This window comes from Propithecus coquereli, unplaced genomic scaffold (genome assembly GCF_000956105.1).
Source record: "Propithecus coquereli isolate 6110/MARCELLA unplaced genomic scaffold, Pcoq_1.0 Scaffold594, whole genome shotgun sequence".
NCBI classification, from domain to species: Eukaryota; Metazoa; Chordata; class Mammalia; order Primates; family Indriidae; genus Propithecus; species Propithecus coquereli.
In genome coordinates, this window is record NW_012151885.1 from 418537 (window position 1) to 440975 (window position 22439).

The window sequence follows — 22439 nt, forward strand, 5'->3', positions numbered from 1 at the left end:
CACCAACACAAGGTTTCTTTTCATTTCTTAGCTCATCCAAGGTGCACTACAACTTAGGATCTTAGCTGATCCAAGGATCCAAGGATCTTAGCTGATCCAAGGTGCACTAGAACTTACAGCCACAATTTTCTATCTGCATAGCACTACCCTAGGATAGCAACTGTAACATTCTTTATAGTGGAAATTTCCTGATGATGGTCATTTGTCAGTTTTCAGAAATAAGACACATAAATCTGTAGAGTTTGTTTTGTTCTTCTCTTTCCTCAGTGCCCAGTGATCCTTCTCCAAAATGATGTCATCTCACTAGTTTGTTTCTGATTTTTGAGGTGGTACTGATCCCATGGGATGACATTTCAACATGAAGAATTCCAATAGCTCTTTGGGGTTCCTACCTACGACATTCATTTTGGTTGGCATCCCAGGCCTGGAAGCAGAACACCTCTGGATATCTGTCCCCTTTTGCCTGATGTACATGATCATCTTCCTTGGAAATGGCATCATTCTCCATGTCATCAGAACAGAGGCTGCCCTACATCAGCCCATGTATCTCTTTCTTGCCATGTTGGCACTGGCTGAGGTTGGTGTCTCTGCATCCACCATGCCTACAGTGTTAGGCATATTCCTTTTTGACACTACTGAGATTAGTTTTGGAGCATGTTTTCTCCAGATGTTTTCTATCCATTCTTTCTCCATTATGGAGTCAGCTGTGCTGCTGGCCATGTCTGTGGACCGCTTTGTGGCCATCTACAGTCCACTGCGCTATACAGCCATCCTGACACTGCCCCGCATCTTCAATGCAGGAGCTATCATTGGGCTGAAGAGCATTATACTCATGGCCCCATTGCCCATTCTCTTACAACACCTGCCCTTCTGTGGCCATAATGCCCTCTCCCATTCCTATTGTCTCCACCCCGACCTTATCCATCTACCTTGTGGGGATATTTCTATTAACAATATCTATGGGTTTTTCATTGTTATCTCCACTTTTGGGCTGGACTCGTTGCTGATTGTGGTCTCCTATGGGCTCATACTCCACACTGTACTGGGTATCGCCACTGGAGAAGGGCGGAAGAAGGCACTCAACACATGTGGCTCACATGTCTGTGCTGTGCTTGCTTATTATGTACCTATGATTGGCTTGTCTATAGTACACCGCTTTGGATACCACGTGTCCCCTCTGCTTCAAGTCGTGATGGCCAATGCTTACCTCTTTTTTCCACCTGTTGTCAACCCTATTGTCTATAGCATTAAGACTAAGGAGATCCGTCGTGGCATTGTCCGAATGCTATCATAGTAAGACCCAGAGTTCAGCCAAAAGCCAAAGTAGGAAGGGAGGTTTTTGTTTGTTTGTTTTCTATAATCCCAGGTGGTCCTAGCTTTGCAGTTAATGTTATCTTAAAGCATGGTGTCTAAGATGAAGTTCTACATAGTCTGGCTGTGAACTGAAGTGGGGTGCAAGTAGGAGTGGATTATGTTTGACAGAGCAATATGCAGAAATGATGTCATTTTAAAACTTGTGTAATATGAGCTTTTTTTCTAATACCTACATACCAGTACAGGCTCTGATGTGGCATGCACCCACTTCACCAATGCCCAGAGTTGGAAATCCCAAAGATTACAAATTTTGTTCATTATATAATATTCTGAAGTTCTCCCAGCTAGGATACAGAAACTTTTAAAGAGGCAAGCATCATTTTTGTAGATATTAATATTTACTAACTGATAGGATATTCCTTTGCAGACATTTGAAAAAATGTAAAGAGTTTATACTTGTATTATCAAAGAAAAAATTAAGATTAACATGAAAATATATATAGCACTTTATATTTACTATTTCACTCACTCCTCACAATCTTATGAGGTAGGATTAATATAATTATGATTTATCAGATGAAAAACTGATGCTTACATATAATAAGCATCTCACTCAAGCCTACACATCCAAGAGCTAGCATTGGAACCCAGTTGGGTCAGACTCCAGAGTCTGAGCTATTAACCCCTAAAAAACTGTCAGCTGAGCAAAAACTGAAGCTCTTTGATCTTATTAATAGTAAGTCAAGTAGAATTTACTGAGCTGACTCAATGGGTCAGGCATAATTCTAGGCCTTAGAGATAAAGCAGTGACAAAAGAGACAAGCTCCGGTCTACTTATGGAGCTTAAAAAGAACTCCCCCCCCCACCCTCTGACATATTCTCCATCTCTGCTGTACTTTGTACTTCCTGGAGTGATGTTTAGAACTAATTTTAAATAGACTTTATAACACCTCATATACAAATAACCACACATAAATAAAGCTTTTGAATGTAAATTTTAAACATTTTAAATGGTTTGCTTATATTTTGCATTGTAAAGATGTCAATAACTGATAAAGACTTCTTGTACAAGTTAATTCTGTGCCTCTACCTCCAGGTTACCATATATTTTGTTTCCATCGACTCTGACCTGGGGATCTGCAGTTGCCTATAACCACACCCTAGATTCATAGCCTACTGATGGACGACATAACTCTGCAAAGGACAGTGACTTAGAATTATCCAGGGTAAAAAAGCCGGTAACCCCACAGAAGGACTATCCCATAGGTGGCCAGAGAAATGAGAATGGTTATTCCCTAGGATAAGAAGAAAAGAGGGAGTATCTTTAGACCCTCTGGAGAAAGATATCCCACAGTTAGAAAGGTACAGGAAGAGATGATGGGAGGGATCTAAATTTTTTAAAAATAAATTTTAGAGTGTTCCTACCTCTCCGCATCCACGCCAACATTTATTGTTTTGGATCTCTTTGATAAAGGCCAGTCTCACTGGAGATAGGTGATATCTCATTGTGGTTTTGATTTGCATTTCCCTGATGATTAGAGATGTTGAACATTTTTTCATATGTTTTTTGGCCATTATTCTGTCTTCTTTTGCAAAGTTTCTGTTCATATCCTTTGCCCACTTTTTGATAGGGCTGTTTGATTTTTTTCTTGCTGATTTTTCTGAGTTCTAAATAGATTCTGGTTATCAGCCCTCTGTCGGATTTGTAGCATGCAAAAATTTTCTCCCATTCTGTGGGTTGCCTGTTTGCTCTTGTGACAGTTTCTTTGGCCGTGCAGAAGCTTTTTAATTTGATCAGGTCCCATTTATTTATTTTAGTTGTTGCTGAACACTCATACACTGCTGGTGGGACTGCAAACTAGTGCAACCTCTGTGGAAAGCAATATGGAGATATCTTAAAGAGATACAAGTAGAACTACCATTTGACCCAGCAATCCCATTACTGGGCATCTACCCAAAAGAGCAAAAGTGGCTCTATGAAAAAGACACCTGCACTCGAATGTTCATAGCAGCACAATTCACAATTGCAAAGATGTGGAAACAACCCAAGTGTCCATCAATACATGAGTGGATTAATAAACTGTGGTATATGTATACCATGGAGTACTATTCAGCTTTAAGAAACAATGGTGATATAGCACCTCTTATGTACTCCTGGAAAGTGCTAGAACACATTCTACTAAGCGAGGTATCCCAAGAATGGAAAAACAAGCACCACATGTACTCACCATCAAACTGGTATTAGCTGATCAACATTTAAGTGCACATATAAGAATAACATATATTGGATGTTGGGCAGGGGGAGGGGGTAGGGGGGAGGAGGGGACGGACATATGCACAAACAATGAGTGTGATGCGCACCTCCGGGGGAAATGGACACACTTGAAGCTCGGACTTGGGGGGGAGGGAGGGTAAGGGCATCATAAATAACCTAATCATCTGTACCCCCATAACATGCTGAAATAAAAATAAATAAATAAATAAATAAAAAGAAAAGGTGAGAGATGAATAAAAAATAAATAAATAAATTTTAGAGATCTCTTATTGAAACAGTTGCTTTATTTGTATTAATGGAGAAACTGGATTAAAAGAAAGACATATAGTTGTGGCTAGCATTAAAAATTTTCTTGACAAAATTGAGGAGCGAATATTGAATTTAAAACAAAGAAAAAAATTGTTTGAATACTATATCCCTGTGACAATAATGGCAGAGGCCAACTTCTGGTAGCCTAATGGTCTAAGGTCTATGCTTTCACCTCAGCAGCCTGGGTTTGATTCCCGGGCAGGGAATGAACCTGTTCTGATTTGATGTTTGTGTAACTTTATGATTCTTTTCCCTTCTAAACACAGCTTTTGCTTTCCTGTATTCTGTGGAGGCATATGAGGCTTTCAGATACTTGTGTATAAAGGTCACCTGAAAAGCTGGGACCCTAGAAAACATGGCTGGACAAAAATTGTGTGTTACACCTTGTTTATGACCAGCGAGGCTTTTCTTTCTTTGAATTGTTTTTGTGGCTTTTCTAGATCTCGTGAAAACAGTTCTCCACCTCTTAAAAGACACCTCTTGCTTCCTTGATTAAGTTACAACCTTGGTTAAGGCTTATTGGTTTCACCTAAAATGATACATTAGTTTAAAAGTTCACAAGTAAAAATGTCAGCTGTTTGTCCCAGCTAATGTTTCCTTCATTCATCTTCATTCCTTTCTACTCCTTCCTCTTAGCCAGTCATAGAGTTTTGGCCAATCAGAAGTGGCCAACAGTTCCAACTATAATTAAGTAAGGCAAATGCTGAGCTGTAACCAATACAGCTGCCTATGTGCTTCACTTCCCTTTTCCATACGTCGCTTTCTCTTTCTGTCCATAAATCCAGCATTGGAGTCTCTCTGAATCTGTTCTAGTTCAGCTGCATAATTTGTGAATCACTCTTTGCTCAATTAAACTCTATTACATTTTAATTTGTCAAAAGTAAGTTCTGAAATAGAGCTCCCCGAGACCCCCCCGGGAGTGCCGAGAGTCCAGGACAGGTACCCGCTGGACCATTTTGTACGTTGCTCTCTCACTGCCACTGAGGCTTGTGGGTAAGTCCTCTCACAGATTCCAAAGTGCCACAGATTTGTGTTTTGAGCTCTCTGAGTTTGTTTGAGCAAATTTTTGATCCTAACTGGATTCAGAAGTTACATCAGAAACTAAACTAGGTCTGGGATCAGATTGAACCTGATAATTAATTAGCTTAGATCCATTTAGAGGACTCAAATGTCTAACTGGATCAGGCAGAATCTAACAGTAAATGGCGATTCTACAGGGGGTATGAACTCCAGCTTTCAGGGATTCCCAAAGATGTCTCTGTTTTATCCCTTTGTTCCTTTTTCTTGTGTATCTGAGGAAGGAAAAATCATTGGAGATCTGAGAACCAGAGCCAAGACTGAAGGTGAAAATAGGATACTTAATTTTTGGAAAAACTGAGTACTCTACTTTCTGGCATTGCCTACCTATACATATACAAATATTAGGCCCTAGAAGCAACAAACACTTACCAAAATGACAAGATCTCACTAAAAGCAAAATTGATACCTTTAGCTCTTTGAGGTATCTCCATACTGCTATCCACAGAGGTTGTACTAATTTGCTGTCCCACCAGCAGTGTATGAGTGCTCCTATCTCTCTGTATCCACATCAACATTTGTTGTTCTGGGACTTTTTGATAAAAGCCATTCTCACTGGAGTTAAGTGATACCTCACTGTGGTTTTGATTTGCATTTCCCTGATGATTAGAGATGTTGAAAATTTTTCATGTTTGTTGACAATTATATGAAGCAACTGCACTGCAAGAAGTGGGAGAAAAGTTGCTGACCTAGGTAATTTTGGAAATGGGTGGAATTTGAAAGACTAAAAGCAAAAGGAAGGTAATATGTAAGGTACTCTAGCTGCCGAAACAGTTTCTTTTGGGGATGTGGATTAACAATTCTGCAGCTGCTATACATGTGTTGGGGCACAGAGAACAATACCACAAAGTATGGTGTTTTGGCATGCTGAAAGCTTTAAATTAAAGAAAATTGAAAGTCCTCATAAAGAAGCCTCAGAACCAAGGTCTCTCTTGAACCTACCTTCCTCTTTCCCCCTGTCTCTCTGGTCACTTTCTTCCCGAAGCACCCAGAGGGCTTTTATCTAAAGTTTTCTTATCTGATTAAGGAAGGTTCCTCCAGAAGAAATACAATTGTCTTAAAACTCCCTTTCTAGGAATCTCATCAAATAACCAGGAAAGATTAACCCCAGAAAAGAAGAGATTAAAAGTCAGTCATAACCACACCCAGAAAGACTATTCATCTATTCTTGTGCAGCTTTGAGAGATTACCTGTGAGACTCTATCTGCATAATAAGACAACCTTTGCTCATAGTGCAGTTCCACTGGTTCACCTTCCCAACACCACCCCCAGAATTCAGAGGAATTTTGTCCCAGGTCCTTGTCCTTTGGACTCATTCATTTCTCCTGAAAACCACTTACTACCTATGACAATTGCCTACATTCCCCCTCTCTTGCTCTCCCCTATGAAGAGGATATTATAAGCTTTAACTATCCAGCCTTCCTTTGAGTCTCATATTTTACGTTAACAAATTTGTGTGATTTTTCTCCTATTAATCTACCGTTAGTCATTCCAAAAAATCTTTGGAGAGGATACAAGTTAAACTTTCCCTCTACCCCTTCACATATCTCCTGGAATTGAACAGTTAATTACATGGCTGGCAGATGGTGGAAGCCAGCTTTCTCACTGCTAGAGTGGAAGGTTATAGACACATAAAGGGAAAGGGTTTGAATGACCCATGGATTAGAATTGGAGGCATCAGTATGAAGTCATTTAAGCCTAATATAGATGCAGATAGTTAAATATAGAAATATTTACAGATATTTGTATATTCGCAGGTTAATATGTAGACATTTATTTCCTTGCTCTCTAAGAGTTCCTGAAAGACAGGAATTTATAGCAGGAGAATGTATTTTGTTTTGTGTGGAACAAATTGTCTGAGATTAGAAAAATGTGTTCTCGTTGATTCTAACTGATGCCATTTGCTTCTGTAACCGTGCTCGCTTTTAGTTGTTTGTTAAATATAGGAGTAAGAGCAGGAGTGACTCCATGACAAGCTGAATTTCCTGGAATAGGCCTAAGTTTCAGTTTCCCCAAAACCGAAACGCGGACCACAACTGGCGTCGGCGCGAAAATTGAAAATCGCGGGGCTTGGAGCCAACCAATCAGGAGTCAAAACAATCAGCCACTTTCAAAAGAACCAATGGACTAAGGGGGGAGGGAGGGATAGTGTACCCAGCGTGTCGTGTGGAACCTGCGTGTCGTGTGCCACCGGTGTGTCGTGTGCAAAAGAAAGCTATAAAAGCTTCACTTTTACCGCAGAGCGGGGTCCTGGTTCATAGGGAGGCCACTGCATTGGTGCTCTGGGACTTGGACCCTAGCTCGAGCTAGCCAATAAACTCCTTTGCCATTTGCAGCCTCGGTGACTCTGCCTCTCTCTTCCTGGGGCCAAGGGGAACCGGCTCTAACATTTCTAGAAGCAATGACAACCGAGTAGCAACAAGCACACGCATTCACATAAACCTAAATATTTTTGGCAATAATTTTAACTTATCTGACAAATAAAACCCACATAGGAAATATTGAAGTTCAAAATGATTAGATTTTTAATGAGAAAATAAACCTAATCCCTCCATAAATTAAAAAGTGATTCTAGCATTATATTTTATGCTGTAATAATATCAGCAGAGAGAAACAACTTTAAACATTTTAACCATCAAATTTAAATGCATATACATTTTTTTTGTTGCAAAGATTTATGTTGGGGTGATCATTAAAATGGTTTAAAACATAAAAATACATTCTTAGTCAAAACTTTTTAATGGAGGTAAAATAAAATTTTCAGTTAGAGGAAAAAGGCATTGAGGTAAAATATCTGACTGCTAAAGAACATGTTCATGTAATCTTAAATTCATGATGTCAGGTATTGAAACATTAACCATTTAGATTCCACTGGATATTTAAAGATAGGATATAAAAGTTTGTTTTAAATTGACTATAATACTGTATATCTCAAAATACATGCAAATCAACTATGTAAATTTATCATAAAAATTTTGTATCAACCTAAAAATGCTTGAGAAGGTACAGGTGTACCTTGGAGATAATGCACACACAGTTCCAGACCACCACAATAAAGTAAATAACACAAATAAGCAAGTCATACCATTTTTTTTCACTTTTCAGTGCATATAAAAGTTATGTTTCTAGTACACTGTAGTTTATTAAGTGTTCAATAGCATAATATCTAAAAAATGTACATACCTTAATTAAAAATAGTTTATTGCTAAAAAGTACTAACAAAGTGAACATGTGGTTGGAAAAATGGTGCCAATAGATTTGCTCAACTCAGGGTTGTCACAAATCTTTGTTTTGTGAAAAATGCAGTATTTGTAAAGTACAATAAAAGTGAGGCACAAGAAAATGAGCTATGCTTCTGTATAGACATTTTTATAATTTAGTTTAAAGAATAATAAAATTTTGATGACTGCTATTCTAAATAGACTAAGCAAAGGGGACCCTCGTGAGCTGGATGAGTTTGGGAGAAGAGCATATGGGTAGGAAAACATTTTCATCATGACTGGAGGCCCTGAAGTGAATGAAGCTAAGAACCAGACACTAGTTACTGATCAACCAGCACAGTCCTATCAATCCACTCTACATAAAGGCCACTCTGTGTTGTTTATGAGATGAGAGGATGATCATTTCCATTTGACCAAAGTTTCCAGGAAGCCTAATTAACCATAGGCTGAAGCAGACAGGACCAACTACATCCATGCTCATGGGGCTGAGGGAGGAATGAGGTGGGGAACAGATACGAATATAAACACTACATGCATAGTGAGACTACTGAAGGCTGAAGGGAAGGAAGGAAATGTGAAATGGGTATATCCAGGCACAATGATACCACATCTATTTTGCAGTAGATGCTTATCTAAAAGTAGAGCCTGGGTTCTGCTAAAGCAGATTTTGCTCCTTATGCTGGGATTCTTAGGCTTTGTAGCCTGGGCATTGAGAGATTGTCTATATTTTGCTTTATGCCTCAGGTGAGGTCATTTGATCAGCTGTTCATCCTCCACAGTCCCATGGTACATAAATTCTGTGGAGACCATTGCACAGTGGGTTGTGGGAAGAGTCTGCTTCCTTACATAACAGGAGGTTGCTTCGTAGCTAGGTTTATCACATGATTTGTTGCTTAAACAAGGACATTTTTGAGATTGAAAGAAGGTGTTACTAATAATGATGCTGAGGAAAACAGGAGTAAACCATGAATATCTGGGGAAAATTAGGAAGTATGCTCATTTACTCAAAGACATGTTCTTAAGGTAATATTTCCTTATTGGGAGAATACTCTTAATTCCTGCTCAACCAATAAAAAGGAAAATTTGCTTTATTTCAAATCAAATATCATTAAGTCTCAAGCCTTTACTGTTAACTTACTATTTGTTAAGCCTGTTTCTGAGAGTTTTGAGGGAATAAGGAAAAGGGAAATTTATTATTTCTGCCCCAAAGATATCACATCTGGATAGAGAAGGAAGACATTCACATGTGCACAGAAAGACACATGTATGTCAATAAAATGTGAGATGAAAATGGTTTAGGAATAACTTCTGTAATTCAGATTTAATCCTATGGCAACACTGAATTCCTCATTCCTATTCCTCCTCAAAATGCCAAGTGTGGAGCTTTGCCCATAGCAGAAATACAATCAGTGTTTATGGACTTAATAACAGTCCTGCCCCCTTGGAATGATTCAGAGCAATCCTCTCTTGCAGGAGAACATGGTGACAATTCCCTGCCTGATTGGCCGGGTCTTAACGCTGTAGATGATGGGATTGAGCACAGGTGGCACAAAGAGGTAGATGCTAGACATGAGCATGTGGACCAGGGGTGAAGCATGCTTGGCAACACGATGCATCACAGAGACACCAATCATAGGCACATAGTACACAAGCACAGCACAAATATGTGACACACATGTGTTGAGGGCTTTCCACCGTCCCTCCCCAGAAACAATGCCCAGCATTGTGTAAAGAATCAACACATAAGAGACCACAATGAGCAGTGAGTCCAGCCCAAAAGTGGACAGAACAATGGCCAAGCCCAGGATGCTATTGAGCTTAGTATCAGCACAAGGCAGCTGGATCAGGTCTGAGTGGAGGCAGTAGGAATGAGAGAGGACGTTAGTGTGACAATAGGGCAATTGTCTCAAAAGGACTGGAAGTGGGGCCATGAGTGCCACACTCTTCAGTGTAATGCTTAGACCCATGCAGATAATACGGGGCAGGGTCAGGATGGCTGTATAGTGCAGCGGGTTGTAGATGGCTACAAAGCGGTCATAACTCATAGCCAATAGGACCCCTGACTCCATGCAAGAGAAAGTGTGAATGAAAAACATCTGGGCCAGGCAGCCATCAAAGTCAACTCTGTGGGCATCAAACCAAAGAATGCCCATAACAGTAGGCAGTGTAGACACAGAGACGCCCACCTCAGTGACAGCCAACATGGAGAGGAACAGGTACATGGGCTCATGTAGGGCAGGATCCACCTGCACTGCTGCCATGATTAGGATGTTTCCCACAATGGCCACAATGTACAAGGTGAAGAAAGGAATAGAGAGCCAGCCATGTTGAGCCTCCAGTCCTGGGATGCCAGTCAGGAAGACAGATAGAAGGTCAAGACTTTCATTGCTCTCAGCTCCCATGCCACCAACAGCAGAGATCAGTCTCCACCTGCCATTTGAACAAAAAGTGAAGTTAGCTCCCACCTGTTGGGTCTTTTGCCTTATAAGCCCACCTGAAAAACTGAAGAACAGAGATGAGGGGAGATGGGAGAAGTTGAATTCATCTCCATCATTCTGAATAAAATACAATAGACATCCTCTTCTTTCCTCCTGTTCCCCTGAGTTCTAGAATCCTAAAATGTTACATGGAAAGGAGATATGTCAGACTGCTCATTTTTTTAAAAACATTTTTAATGCTTTTTATTGATCCATAATATTTGTACATATTTATGAGGTAAATTTGGCATTTTATTACAGGTATGTGTAATGATCAAGTTAGGGTACTGAAGATACCTATTACCTTGAGCATTTATCACTTCTATGTGTTGGGAACATTTAAAGTCCTCTCATCCAGCCACTTTGAAATATACAATACATTGTTATTAACTATAGTCACCCTACTCTGCTATCAAACATCAAAACTTATTCCTTCTATCTAACTGTGTGTTTGTACTCATTAACCAACCTTTCTTCACCCCCCTAACAGCCTCTTGCCAATGTCTGGTAATTATCACTCTATGCTCCATCTCCATGAGATCAGCCTTTTCAGCTTCCATGTATTAGTGAGAACATGTGATATTTCAGACTGCTAAATCTTGTAAAAGACAGCATAGTTTGAACACTACGAGCAGGAACTTTGGAATAAATCACACCTGGGTCAGAGTCCATACTTGGACAGTTACTAGTGTGATATGGGCAATTTGTTTATTCTCTAATAAAAAGTTTTGTTTTGTTTTTAACTTATAAAATTAATATAATAATATTATTCTATTGTTTGAGTATAAGAAAAAAATTAGAAAATTAATATCGTATGTTCAGTGTTTTAGAGCTCTGCAAATGGATTCTTCAAGATGTTAGTTTGAACTCCAGTTTAGTTTACACTGAGAGTGACCTTGAGCAGACAATTTAAACTTTCTGAGCCTCAGGATCTCTACCTGTAAACTGGGGATAAACATATACCCACCTTGTAAGGATAAATAAAATATTGCATGGCATATGAAGCACTGGATAAATATAAACTATTTTATTCTTAGAGAGACACTAAGGCCCAGAGAGGAAGCATGAGTAACACCAACAGCTTAAGAAACCATTTCTGCAGGGCCTAGATTACAGTTTAGATCTGTGAACTTCTCTTGTAGTAATGTTTCCAATTTCACTATGATGATAAAAGTAAACCCCAGGTTGGAGTCATCAGAAAGAATTTAGTTTCAGCTTTTCCAATGCAGATCTGAGAACACAAGGACACTCAGTAAAGTGGTAATTTCCATAAGCTTCTAGGCAGTGGAGATGTTCAAATAAAGACTGGATAACCCTTAAAGGAAACGCTGAAAAGGGAATGCCAGCATCTGCTGAATTGTGTTTAAGGCCCTTTCAACTCTCCTTCTGCTCTCGGGCCTGAGCTTCCAGACTGGCCAGGTCTTTCCTTTTCTATGACAGAATAGCATGGCAGTGGGTCTGTGTGGGACAGAACAGAGGCACATTATCAACCCCTGCCGTGTGATCATCCACGTGTCTTTCACTGCTAAAGCAGTGTCTGGCAGCCCTATCTGAAAGTGGCTGGGAGACCATGAAGGCATTTAAATGAATATTGCTTTTACTGTAGAAAACCTATATAAAAATGAGATGTGGAGATTTTTAAATTGTGGCCAATTATGCAAACACACAGGCATTGACAGAGATCACTCAAAGATACAGAGGCATGATGAGAGAGTCTGAGAGAACCATACAGAAGCACAAACAGAACTATAGGTAAGAGATACATTTCTTATGTACACACCTAGAGACACATCTAGAAGACACGGACAAATTCAAACTCACCTGAAAGAGCTTTGTGAAGTGACAGTTGGATCAATAGGCAGAGGGCCAGAGCACACGATGGCTCCAGAATGGGCCTCAGGCAGAAATTAGCCCAGAGAGGAGACTGACTTTATGTGTCTGAGTGGGAGTTCCCAGACGCCAGGCCCTCTGGGGTCCTGCTTTGCCTGAGTGCAATGTTTTGCTAGTGGTGGGGAAAGGAGAAGGGTTAGATATCACCTTGGGAATAGAAAGATAAGAAGGAAAAAACCACTTCCTCTGGAGATACTGCCCTCTCCCCACAGAGAAAATGAACTTTCAACTCCCATCTTGCGATGAAAAAGATGGAGACAAATTCCTCCAAGCTCCATAGCAACACCCTCTCCCAATGATACAGTCTCAAAACTGGAACTGAATGTCCAGAACCTAGAGTCTAGATCCCTGAATTCTAAGCTTAAAATCCAAATCCAAGGCAGAACCTACAGTTTGGATGTCTTTAGACAAACTCCAGACCTCAGATCTCAGAAACCAGAACTTTGAGCCCAGAGACAACCCCAAGATTTAAACAGTAAAGGATATGACCTTGGCTTTCTTAGTCCACTTATCTCTACTGTTCTCTGTTCAATTTCCACTCCCATTATTTTTCCCTCAACCCTCCACCAACTTCCACAAGTTTGAGGTCTCCTCCAGGATACTGAAGTTCCATAGGGTTCAAAATCATGCAAACTCAAGTTTAAATCCAGGCTTTGCCACCTACCAGCTTCATGATTTTAGGGGATTAACATTCCTTCTTCTTGGAACCTGATCTGTACAAAGGTTAGCACCTATCTATCAGGGATAGGAATTCAAATGAAAAGAAGAAACTAATTGGTTTGTTTGTTTGTTTTTATTTTTTGGAGATAATGTATACAAATTTATTTAAGGAGTATATACAGGGAGAATCAAAGTGATTGCCCAACCCCCAGTGGAGTTCAGAAGCTTATGTTCCATCCTGGAAAAACAGGTTATGGGATGGGAGAGAAGAGGAATTCTGTGGAGGGACAATAAAGGATTGCTAAGGAAAATGAATGGATCCAGGAACAGAGATTAACTTGTAAATAGCTCTCTTTGACAGCGAAAGGGTCTGTTCAGGTGTGGTTACATTCTTGGTCTTACAGGGAGGGAAGGAAAAAACCATTGTTCTCCTGGGTGAATCTGGATCTTAGGCAGATAAAGACCTGTGCTTTGGGAGAGAACTTGAGGCTTCTTCTTCAGATGAGCGTGTCAAAGTGCCATATTTTGGGATATTGGTTTCTGAACTCCCACATCCTGCTGTGTGAAACTTCCCGAGAAATTTCATACACTAAAAATTATTTTGTAGCTGTGGAGAAAAAAATCGATGTAATAGTGCAGTGGCAAAGGATTCCATTAAACCAGTTTCCCATTTCTGGGAATAAGTCCGTCCCATGTTTGTTTGTTTTTAGTTAAATGTACCACATATGATAATTGTCTTTATCATAAGTTCTGTTACAGGTCCCAATTTCAGATCTCCCAAACAGGTTCTTTTACCCAGCACTTGGACTTCCCATTAAATATTTCATTTTACCTCTTCCTTGTTTCAGTTTCAAATAGAGTGAGGGTGCACTGAGAGAAAAAATGGCAAGAGGGCTTTCTTCCTTTCTTGTCAATCAAGTGATGAGATAGGTACGAGGAGGCAAACAGAAGATGGGAATAGGGGAAATGTTCCCTTCCCCATGCAGAACTCCGAAGTATCAGAGGGGCAGTTTGAAAAGAACCCCTTCTGCTTTCCATTATTATTATAGGATCGGTGGGATCAGACACAATGAGTTGGGAACCAGGAGATGTAATTCAGGAGAATGCAGACAGCAGCCTTATGGGTAAGGACACAGAGTCACAGAAAAAGGAGACTGAAATAATGCCTCAGATTGAACACAAGTCTCTGGAAAGAAGAGGCCAGGCTTTGAGAAATGGAGTGAAGAGACTCTAGCCATGCTATCAGAGGAAGAATGAAGGGAACATGCATCAGTCTGGGGCCAATTCCTTCTCTCATTCAACTAGTCATTTGGTTGTTTATATAAATCACATGCACTGGTGTGCCAAACTCTGTGCTGGTTGCAAGGTTTTAGCTTTGACTGCCATTATGTCTCCTTTTTTGACTTTTGAAATTTTTTCTCCAGGACTCAGTTTCTGTCTTCATTAAATGGGGAGATAAGAGAAATCCTAAATACTCATTCATTCACTCTGATAATGATAATGCTAAACAACATCTGTGCAAATCTCAACCCAAAGGGTTTATTGTGTCATCTATGGGGAAATTATAAAGCTCTTCCTTACTCAAAGTTTAAATAGAGAAATAAATGTGCCCCGTACAGTATAAGTGGAACTTTCCACTATGGAGCAAAGCAAGGACAGGCACAATCTGCAGTTAAATGTTTGATAGACAAGAATACAAAAAGATTAAAGATATCTCATTTTAAAAAGGAAGAATTAATATACTTGCAGAAAAGATAAAGAAGTCTTAAAAGAGTTCCTGATCAGGGGACTTGTATACATTGAAGCACCATTGACAAAATACTCTTGCCTAACCCACCACCTCACTGTGACAACCAACTGATTTCATTTTCTCTCTCTCCGGGTTCTATTTGCCCAGATAGAAGCTGTAAAATTGCAGTTTGCCTGAATGTGGGATGTCAAATAGGTTGGGATGCAGGGTGTAGGAATTAGGGGAAAGAAAGAAAATTACTTCATGGGACAATGACTGTGAAGTGACTGAATTCTCCTCTGAAGCTATTTCTGTGTTCCACCTGCAGCGCCTTGTGGAGATAATAAGGCTACAAGTCTGCATTTCCCCCTTGCCAACAATATCATGTGCTGGGTTGTGATGCACTCAGTTTCCCCCAGCTTTAAAAGTTATTCCCAAGCTGTCTTAGGCAATCTCTCAAGACCTTGTTTAAAGGCCAAATGTCTCAGTGGGAAACTTGCTCATTCTCTAAACAAAGCTATTTGCAATATTCCCAAATATTCTAGACAAATGTTCTAGGTTAAGGATTCTCAATCTTACACATGTATGAGAATAACTTGGAGAAGTTATTAAAGCACAAACTTCTGGGTCCTATCCCCCAGAGTTTCTGGGTCAGGAGGTCTGAGGAAAGTCCTCAGAATTTGCATCCCTAACAAGTTCCTGAGCAGTTGTGATGTTGCTGGTCTGGAAATCATATATTGAGAAGCACTTTTCCAAACTCTTGTTACTCATGAGTCTTGTTAGTCTTGTTACACAACAGATGGGCAGCAACCTAATACCTAGGAGGGATTAGAAACATTGTTCTTCTCAAGCTTTAATCATCTGAGGTTCCTATTAAATGCTGTTCTTATTCCATAGATCTGGTGTGGGACCAAAGATTCTGTTTCTTTAACAAGCTATCAGCTACCAGATATGCTAATGGTATTGTTCATTGAACCATACTTGGAATAGTAAGGTTCTAAACTTTTCTGCCTAAATGTTTCTTCTCTAACAGTATGTCTGCCAAAATCAGTACCCTCCTTTCACCTACCATCTTGTATCAAGTGCTCTAATCTCTCTTATCCTTCACAAGCTACTTCATAACCACCCAAATAGCCTGTCTTTATTTCTGCAAACCAAATAGATCATCTCTTTTGCGTGAAACATCAAGCCTCCATAGTATTTTTTCTATTTTAATGTTTATCACTCCCTCATTCTGGGTGGTAGTAGAATTATTTGTATTCAAGCTTGTTTGCCCTGCAGAACTTCAGTTATACCTATATATGCCAAACAAACATTTTTCAGGGCATCTGTTGCTCTTTTTTTACATTTCCCTTGACATGTCTATCTTATGACTTAAAATGTGTCTTACCATTATGACATTCTCAGCAACTAGCACAAGGATTTTCACATGATAAATGTTCAGTAAAAATGTATGCCATTCTATTGAGTCAGATATTGTTTTATTAGTGCCACATTCACACCTATCAAGATTCTGGATTCTCTTCCTCCTTGTTCTAAAGGAGGCAAACAAGTCCCGGTCCTTCCTCCAAAGGAGTTCTCTCAGGGTTTGCAGCCTTCCTCAGGCCTGAGATTTATGGAAGATCTTGAAGATTCCTTTGTGGATCTCCTTGGTCTTCATGCTATAGATGATAGGGTTGAGCAGAGGGGGTACGAATAAGTAGACATTGGACATCATGACATGAACAACAGGTGGGGCACTTTTCCAGAAGCGGTGGATCATGGAGACAGCAATTATGGGCACATAAAAGGCCAGCACTGCACAGATGTGTGACATGCAGGTGTTGAGCGCTTTGAGTCGCTGCTCCTGGGATGCTATGGCCAGCACGGCTCTCAGGATCAAAGCATAGGAAAGCAGGATGAAAGTTGAGTCCACACCATAGGTGAAAATGACCACAAAGAGCCCATAAATATTGTTGACATGGATGTCTCCACATGCTACTTTCATGAGATCTGGATGGAGGCAGTAGGAGTGATGCAAAACATTGCCTTTGCAGAAGGGCAGTCGTTTCACCAGAAAGGGGAAAGGAAAGAGAGTGGTGAAACTCTTGGTAAGGATGCCCAAGCCCATAGCCAAGATGCGGCTGTTGGTGAGCACCATGGCATAGTGTAGGGGGTTACAAATAGCCACAAAACGATCAAAGCTCATGGCCAGCAGTATGCCTGATTCCATGAAAGAGAAAGTGTGAATGAAGAACATCTGGACCAGGCAGGCATCAAAGCCAACATGGCGGTAGTTGAAGCAGAAGGTGGCAAGCACTGTGGGGAGTGTAGAAAAGGACACTCCCAGGTCATTGAGAGAGAGCATAGAGAGGAAGTAGTACATGGGCTGGTGCAGAGCAGGCTCCCGAAACACCAGAGCGAGGATGCTGAAGTTGCCTACTATGGAGATCAGGTAGAGGATGCAGAAAATCAGGGCAACCCAAGCTACATCTGTCTGTATCCCAGGAATGCCTGCCAGCTGGAGTGTGGCTGGCTGGAAGGGGGTGCCATTGAGGCCTTGCATGGCAGGTAGGTGGGAGAATACAGATGGAGAATGGACCCAGGAGGATGTGTTTGGGGAGTTCTTCACTTTCTTTCTTTCAGATATCCTGTCTCCAACACAAGTTCAGAGATTGAAAATGTTTGCCTATCTATGTTCCTGACTCACAGATTAGACTCTGAGCAATTTGAGGAAGCAGCTGAGTTTTACTCATTTTTGCACCACACCCATAGCATGGCAAGGCATGATCAGAGAAAACATGAACAAAGTCCTTTAGTCCTCACCTGAGACTGCAGTATCCTTCCACTTCCTTATCTTACCCCAGAAGTCATATTCTGGGAATATAAAAAAAAGAATAGAAATTAGGATAGACTGGGAAGAGGAAACACTGCTCAGTCCTTTGGGAACTTTTTAGTAGATAGCATAGATGGAACATCTACTGCTATTAAATGACAGCTTCAATTACCTTTACTCAGACTTCACCTCAGCCTCCCAATCCCAGTGGCCGCCCCTGAACTTGTTGTCATCATAAACTACTCCACTTCTGAAATCTTAAATTTCAATCTTTCACATTCTGACCACAGGCTTCTATCTTGTGGCTCTCTTACCTTCTCAAGGACACACACTTGCTCTTGAGTCTCTTCAATTCCTTCATTTCTTTCTGGTCTGTCTGTTAACTCTTCCTTCCTCACATTTTTCCTATCCTACTCGCCAGCTAAGACTAGCACCTTCACCTCCTCTTTGTCTGTCTTTCACACACACATGGTAAAACCCAACCTTTCATAAATTCTATAGTCAAACTGAGTGTGCAGCTGTATAAAATCAAAGAAGCAAATATTTTGTTGAAATCAAAAAAGGAGAGAATTATTACTTTGCTGTTACCTAAATTTTAAACTTATTCACATCTTGATTCATTCTTAACCCCTGTTTTCTGGGAGGGAGACTGCTCTTCTTCAAGGACAGGCTCTCCACCTTCAGGATTTCATTTCACCCCCTTCAGAGACCTTTAGTGTTAATCCACTGTATCTTCCATCTCTTTCTTTCTGCCTCTTTTTCTTCAGGCAATAAGTATGTACAAGACCATACCATCATAAAAATCCAATAACCTTCCCCTCTAGCTGCCACTCTATGACCCTTTCCCAATTCTTTGTCAAATTCCTTGAAACATTGTGTCTCCAGATGCCAAGAAATGGGAGGCTATAATCTGTTTGGTTATGTGCCTGCTTCTCCAATTTAGTTCTGAGATCCCCAATGTCAGGGATTCAATCTCATTGACCTTGCCTTTTCTCATTGCTCATTACATAATATTGTGGCTTCCACACTTTCCCCCTCAAAACTAAAGCAAATTTCTCTATGGTCACAGATTTCTTTTTGTCTCTAAATGTAATGAAAAGTAGCATCTCTTGTAATTCATTTAACCTCCTTGCCACAGTTAACACTGTTGGTAACTCATCTTTTTGAAACTGCCTTCTTCCTTCAAGAGCACCATTTTTTCACAATTTTATTCCTGCCTTGACTTCTCCTTCTCTACCATCTTTACTGAAATCTCTTTTCTGCATTTGTTTTCAATGAGCCTAATTCCAGACAAATTAAACAATAATCAGGATGGTGCAAGCTAAGAAACCACATCATAGGAAACTGCTTCTTGCCCTTTATTTAAAATAGCTCTTCAATTCTATTTGGTATCTGGAATCTCAAAATTAAAGCTCCATTCTGGAATTTAGGTATAATGGCTCCTCCATTCCTTTGCTCTTTCTAGAATTTCCATTCTATTTCTAGCACTTTTGGTAAACCCAATGAAGTTAATGGAAAGACTCTCGGTGACACCAACAGGTACTAAGAACTCTTCCATAAGATAGGTTTTCCCCACTGTCTGTAACTCCTGGCATATGAATCGAAGTAGTCCAGAAAGGTAATATTTTATCTATGCTCCATATTTTCCTTAGTCTGGAAAAAAATTTTGTAAACTTTTCCCCCATGGATAATAATGCCACTGACCACCCAACAGCCATGTTTTCCCTTGCTTTGTTCACAGGGATGTAAGTTAAGACTTCATAATGTGACCAATCTTGGAAGAAAGTTTAAAAAGAAGGAGAGAAACACAAGCAATGCACAGCATGTGCCTGAGTATGCACACACACAGTCACTCAAAGGTATCAGAAAATATACATTTCTACACCCCTACACTCAGTTACACACCCAGGTGTTCATAGGTATTATCTCACATCCACACATACATAGAAGCTACCATATACTCCCTTGCTCACACAGAACACTGTCACACCACAGAACTTAGGAAGAATCATAGCTACTCGTTAGTATTACACAATATATTTCAAATATTTCCCCACATTTAAACACTCCTAAACACATATTTGTTAATATAAACAAACACACACGCAAATGGTGTCACAAATGAATCAGCACTAAGAAACCACAGTGATATACCCACTAATTATGTTCCCATGACATACACAATACTGAAAACCCAGGTAAGATCGAAGACCACATTGTTGAATAACTTCGGTTCATTTGATTCAGTGATCTTTCTCCAGCTGCACACTCAAGAACCAGGTATAGGAAATGACAATTCAAATTGCAGGATTTAAAACAAGAAGTACAACATACCCCAAAGACAACAATCTATAAATGATACATCAGCCCCTTAACCATTGGTATATAGTTTGCTATTAGGGTTATGATTCAGATGGAAACCTGGCACCAGGTGTCTGTGATCCTAGACTTTGGAAGGGGTCAGATTTGTCTCACATGTAGAGGGAAGATATAAGGGTCAGAGTCTGCCTGGAGTTTCAGTAGAAGGGATAACATTTGGAGTAAAGTCTAAATAAGGGTCCCAGCTGGGCAATTTGAAGGAGGAGCACTCACTGGGTAGAAGATGTTTCCCTTGTAGCTGGATGTGCCATGCTGTGGGTCCAGCTGGCAAAGCGACATCAGCTCATTCTCCTATACTCATAAATTTATGAAGACCACAGAATCCCAAGGCATTTGTATGTGGTAGCAGGAGGGGGAGTGGAAATAATTGTGAGGGTGGCCCAATGTTATCTGGGCCATAGAGAATTGCTCCCATGAGAATCTCATTCTTGGACCCATCATCCCTGATGTCATCATTCATATTCATTAGTATGTTAATTCTTCCTTGATCAGGAAACGTAAACACAGCATGCATGTATGCACACATACATAGTCATAGATATTCTGAGACCTCCACCCCAGATATACACCCTTAGACACATTCAGCTATTTATTTACTAATATTTGCATTGTTTTTTCAAATTTACATACATATAAACAAATGCAAATATACTCATGCAACTGTCCAGTGTTCTAGTTACTAGTCGCATATCTTGATACATCAAACATACACTATAATCTACGTATTCTTACACTGATTACAGAGGCTAATTTAAATTATAGACATAATTTTAGAAATAGACAATAGACTCATAACATACTTGAAGAAATGATCAAAAATGCTTCAAATATATTCCTCTGCTTATGCATCTGAAAGTATGTATTTCAAACACATAGCCACATTCTCATTAACAGATCAATAAAATATCCAACAAATTCAGATACCCACATCTTTTCACAGATTCATATATGGAATTTAGATGCGTTATGCATTTTTTTGTAAAAATGCATGCCAGCATCCATATAGCATGTTTTTTATGCAAACGTTCCTTTTATTCTTTCACAATATGGGACCTAAAAATTATAAACCATTTACTTCAACTAAAACTAAACAAATGGAATAAAAACATATTTTTGAGCAATATTTTGCTCCAGGTATTATTCTCAGCACTGATGGTATACAGAACAATAAAGACACAGCACCTGTTCTTGGATCAAAGATAAATATTGAAAAACTAAACCACCTAATGGGCTGACAAATATGCCTCCAAACCCTACCTAGAAATATGTCATAAACAAATTTCACAACAAAGCCAATGCATTTGTCAAAACTTATCTAACATTCATAAAGATTTGTATGCATTATGAATTTGAAAAAAATAAAAGAACTATATATACTTCAATATATAAAATATTGAATTCTAAATAGTGATATGAATGCTGAAATATTTAAGGGGAAGTGTATTAATATGTAATTTACCTTGCATTGTATCAAAAGGTAAGATGGATTGATGGATGAATAAAAAGATTGATATGTGGGTAGATATATAATAAATAATGCATAATAAAATATTAATAAGTGGTTTTTCTTGTGAAATTCTTTCAAATTTTCTGTTTGCAATTTTTCATGATAAAATGTTGGGAAATTTTTTTAATTAAAAAAAAGATGGAGAAAGACATAGACCACTATCCTGAAAGGACAAACCATGTTCAAAATTGCAATGAAAATTCAAACTAATACAAGTTCCTTTAAACTAATCCTGAGCATCTTTTGTATCAACTCACTATTAGGATATTATGGGATAAATTTTATGTATTTGGAATAATTGATATTTTTCACATGAATAAAGACAAAAATTAAATATTTCAGTTGCAGCTTATTTTTCCTAAGGTCGATGGCTTATGTTCAACAGATAAACGCTCCCTGACACAACTATTAATATGTTCCATTCTAGGGACATCTGGTTCTTCCTCCACAGAGCTCTTTCCAGGGGAGGCCACAGAAGCAAGTAGAGCCATCTGTAATAGACTGTGATTACTGTGTTCATGGCAGGAACAGTGCTGAGAAGAAAGAGGCATTGATTCTACTTTAGTGGGTAAGGTATTAGGGATATGAGTAGGCTTTGATAGTGCACCAATCATGAAGTAGTTTCCAGAGAAATCTGGCTGTCTGGCTTTGAGAGAAAAGATCATTTTATGCAACAGAATCTCTACTTCCCAGAACTCAACAAGTTCAATTACTCTCATTTTGCACCAACTGCAGTGAGTTGATACTTTCCATGGTGCTGACTATGCACATGAAAGCCCATGGGAG

The 22439-nt window shown here is 39.5% G+C and overlaps 3 protein-coding genes across 3 annotated transcripts; 1 reads left to right on the forward strand and 2 right to left on the reverse strand.

Annotated features, from left to right (window-relative positions):
- Nucleotides 1-358: 358 nt before the first annotated feature.
- On the forward strand, nt 359-1294 carry LOC105822071 (olfactory receptor 51J1-like). The gene has a single exon (XM_012659005.1). The coding sequence runs from the start codon at nt 359-361 to the stop codon at nt 1292-1294; it is 936 nt and encodes a 311-aa protein (XP_012514459.1).
- An 8353-nt stretch (nt 1295-9647) lies between these two features.
- On the reverse strand, nt 9648-10598 carry LOC105822048 (olfactory receptor 51I2-like). Its single transcript, XM_012658978.1, has one exon. The coding sequence runs from the start codon at nt 10596-10598 to the stop codon at nt 9648-9650; it is 951 nt and encodes a 316-aa protein (XP_012514432.1).
- A 5930-nt stretch (nt 10599-16528) lies between these two features.
- Nucleotides 16529-17538, reverse strand: LOC105822064 (olfactory receptor 51I1). Its single transcript, XM_012658997.1, has one exon. It carries the CDS (start codon nt 17495-17497, stop codon nt 16553-16555), a length of 945 nt encoding a protein of 314 aa, XP_012514451.1. The 5' UTR covers nt 17498-17538; the 3' UTR covers nt 16529-16552.
- Between the last annotated feature and the right edge of the window lie 4901 nt (nt 17539-22439).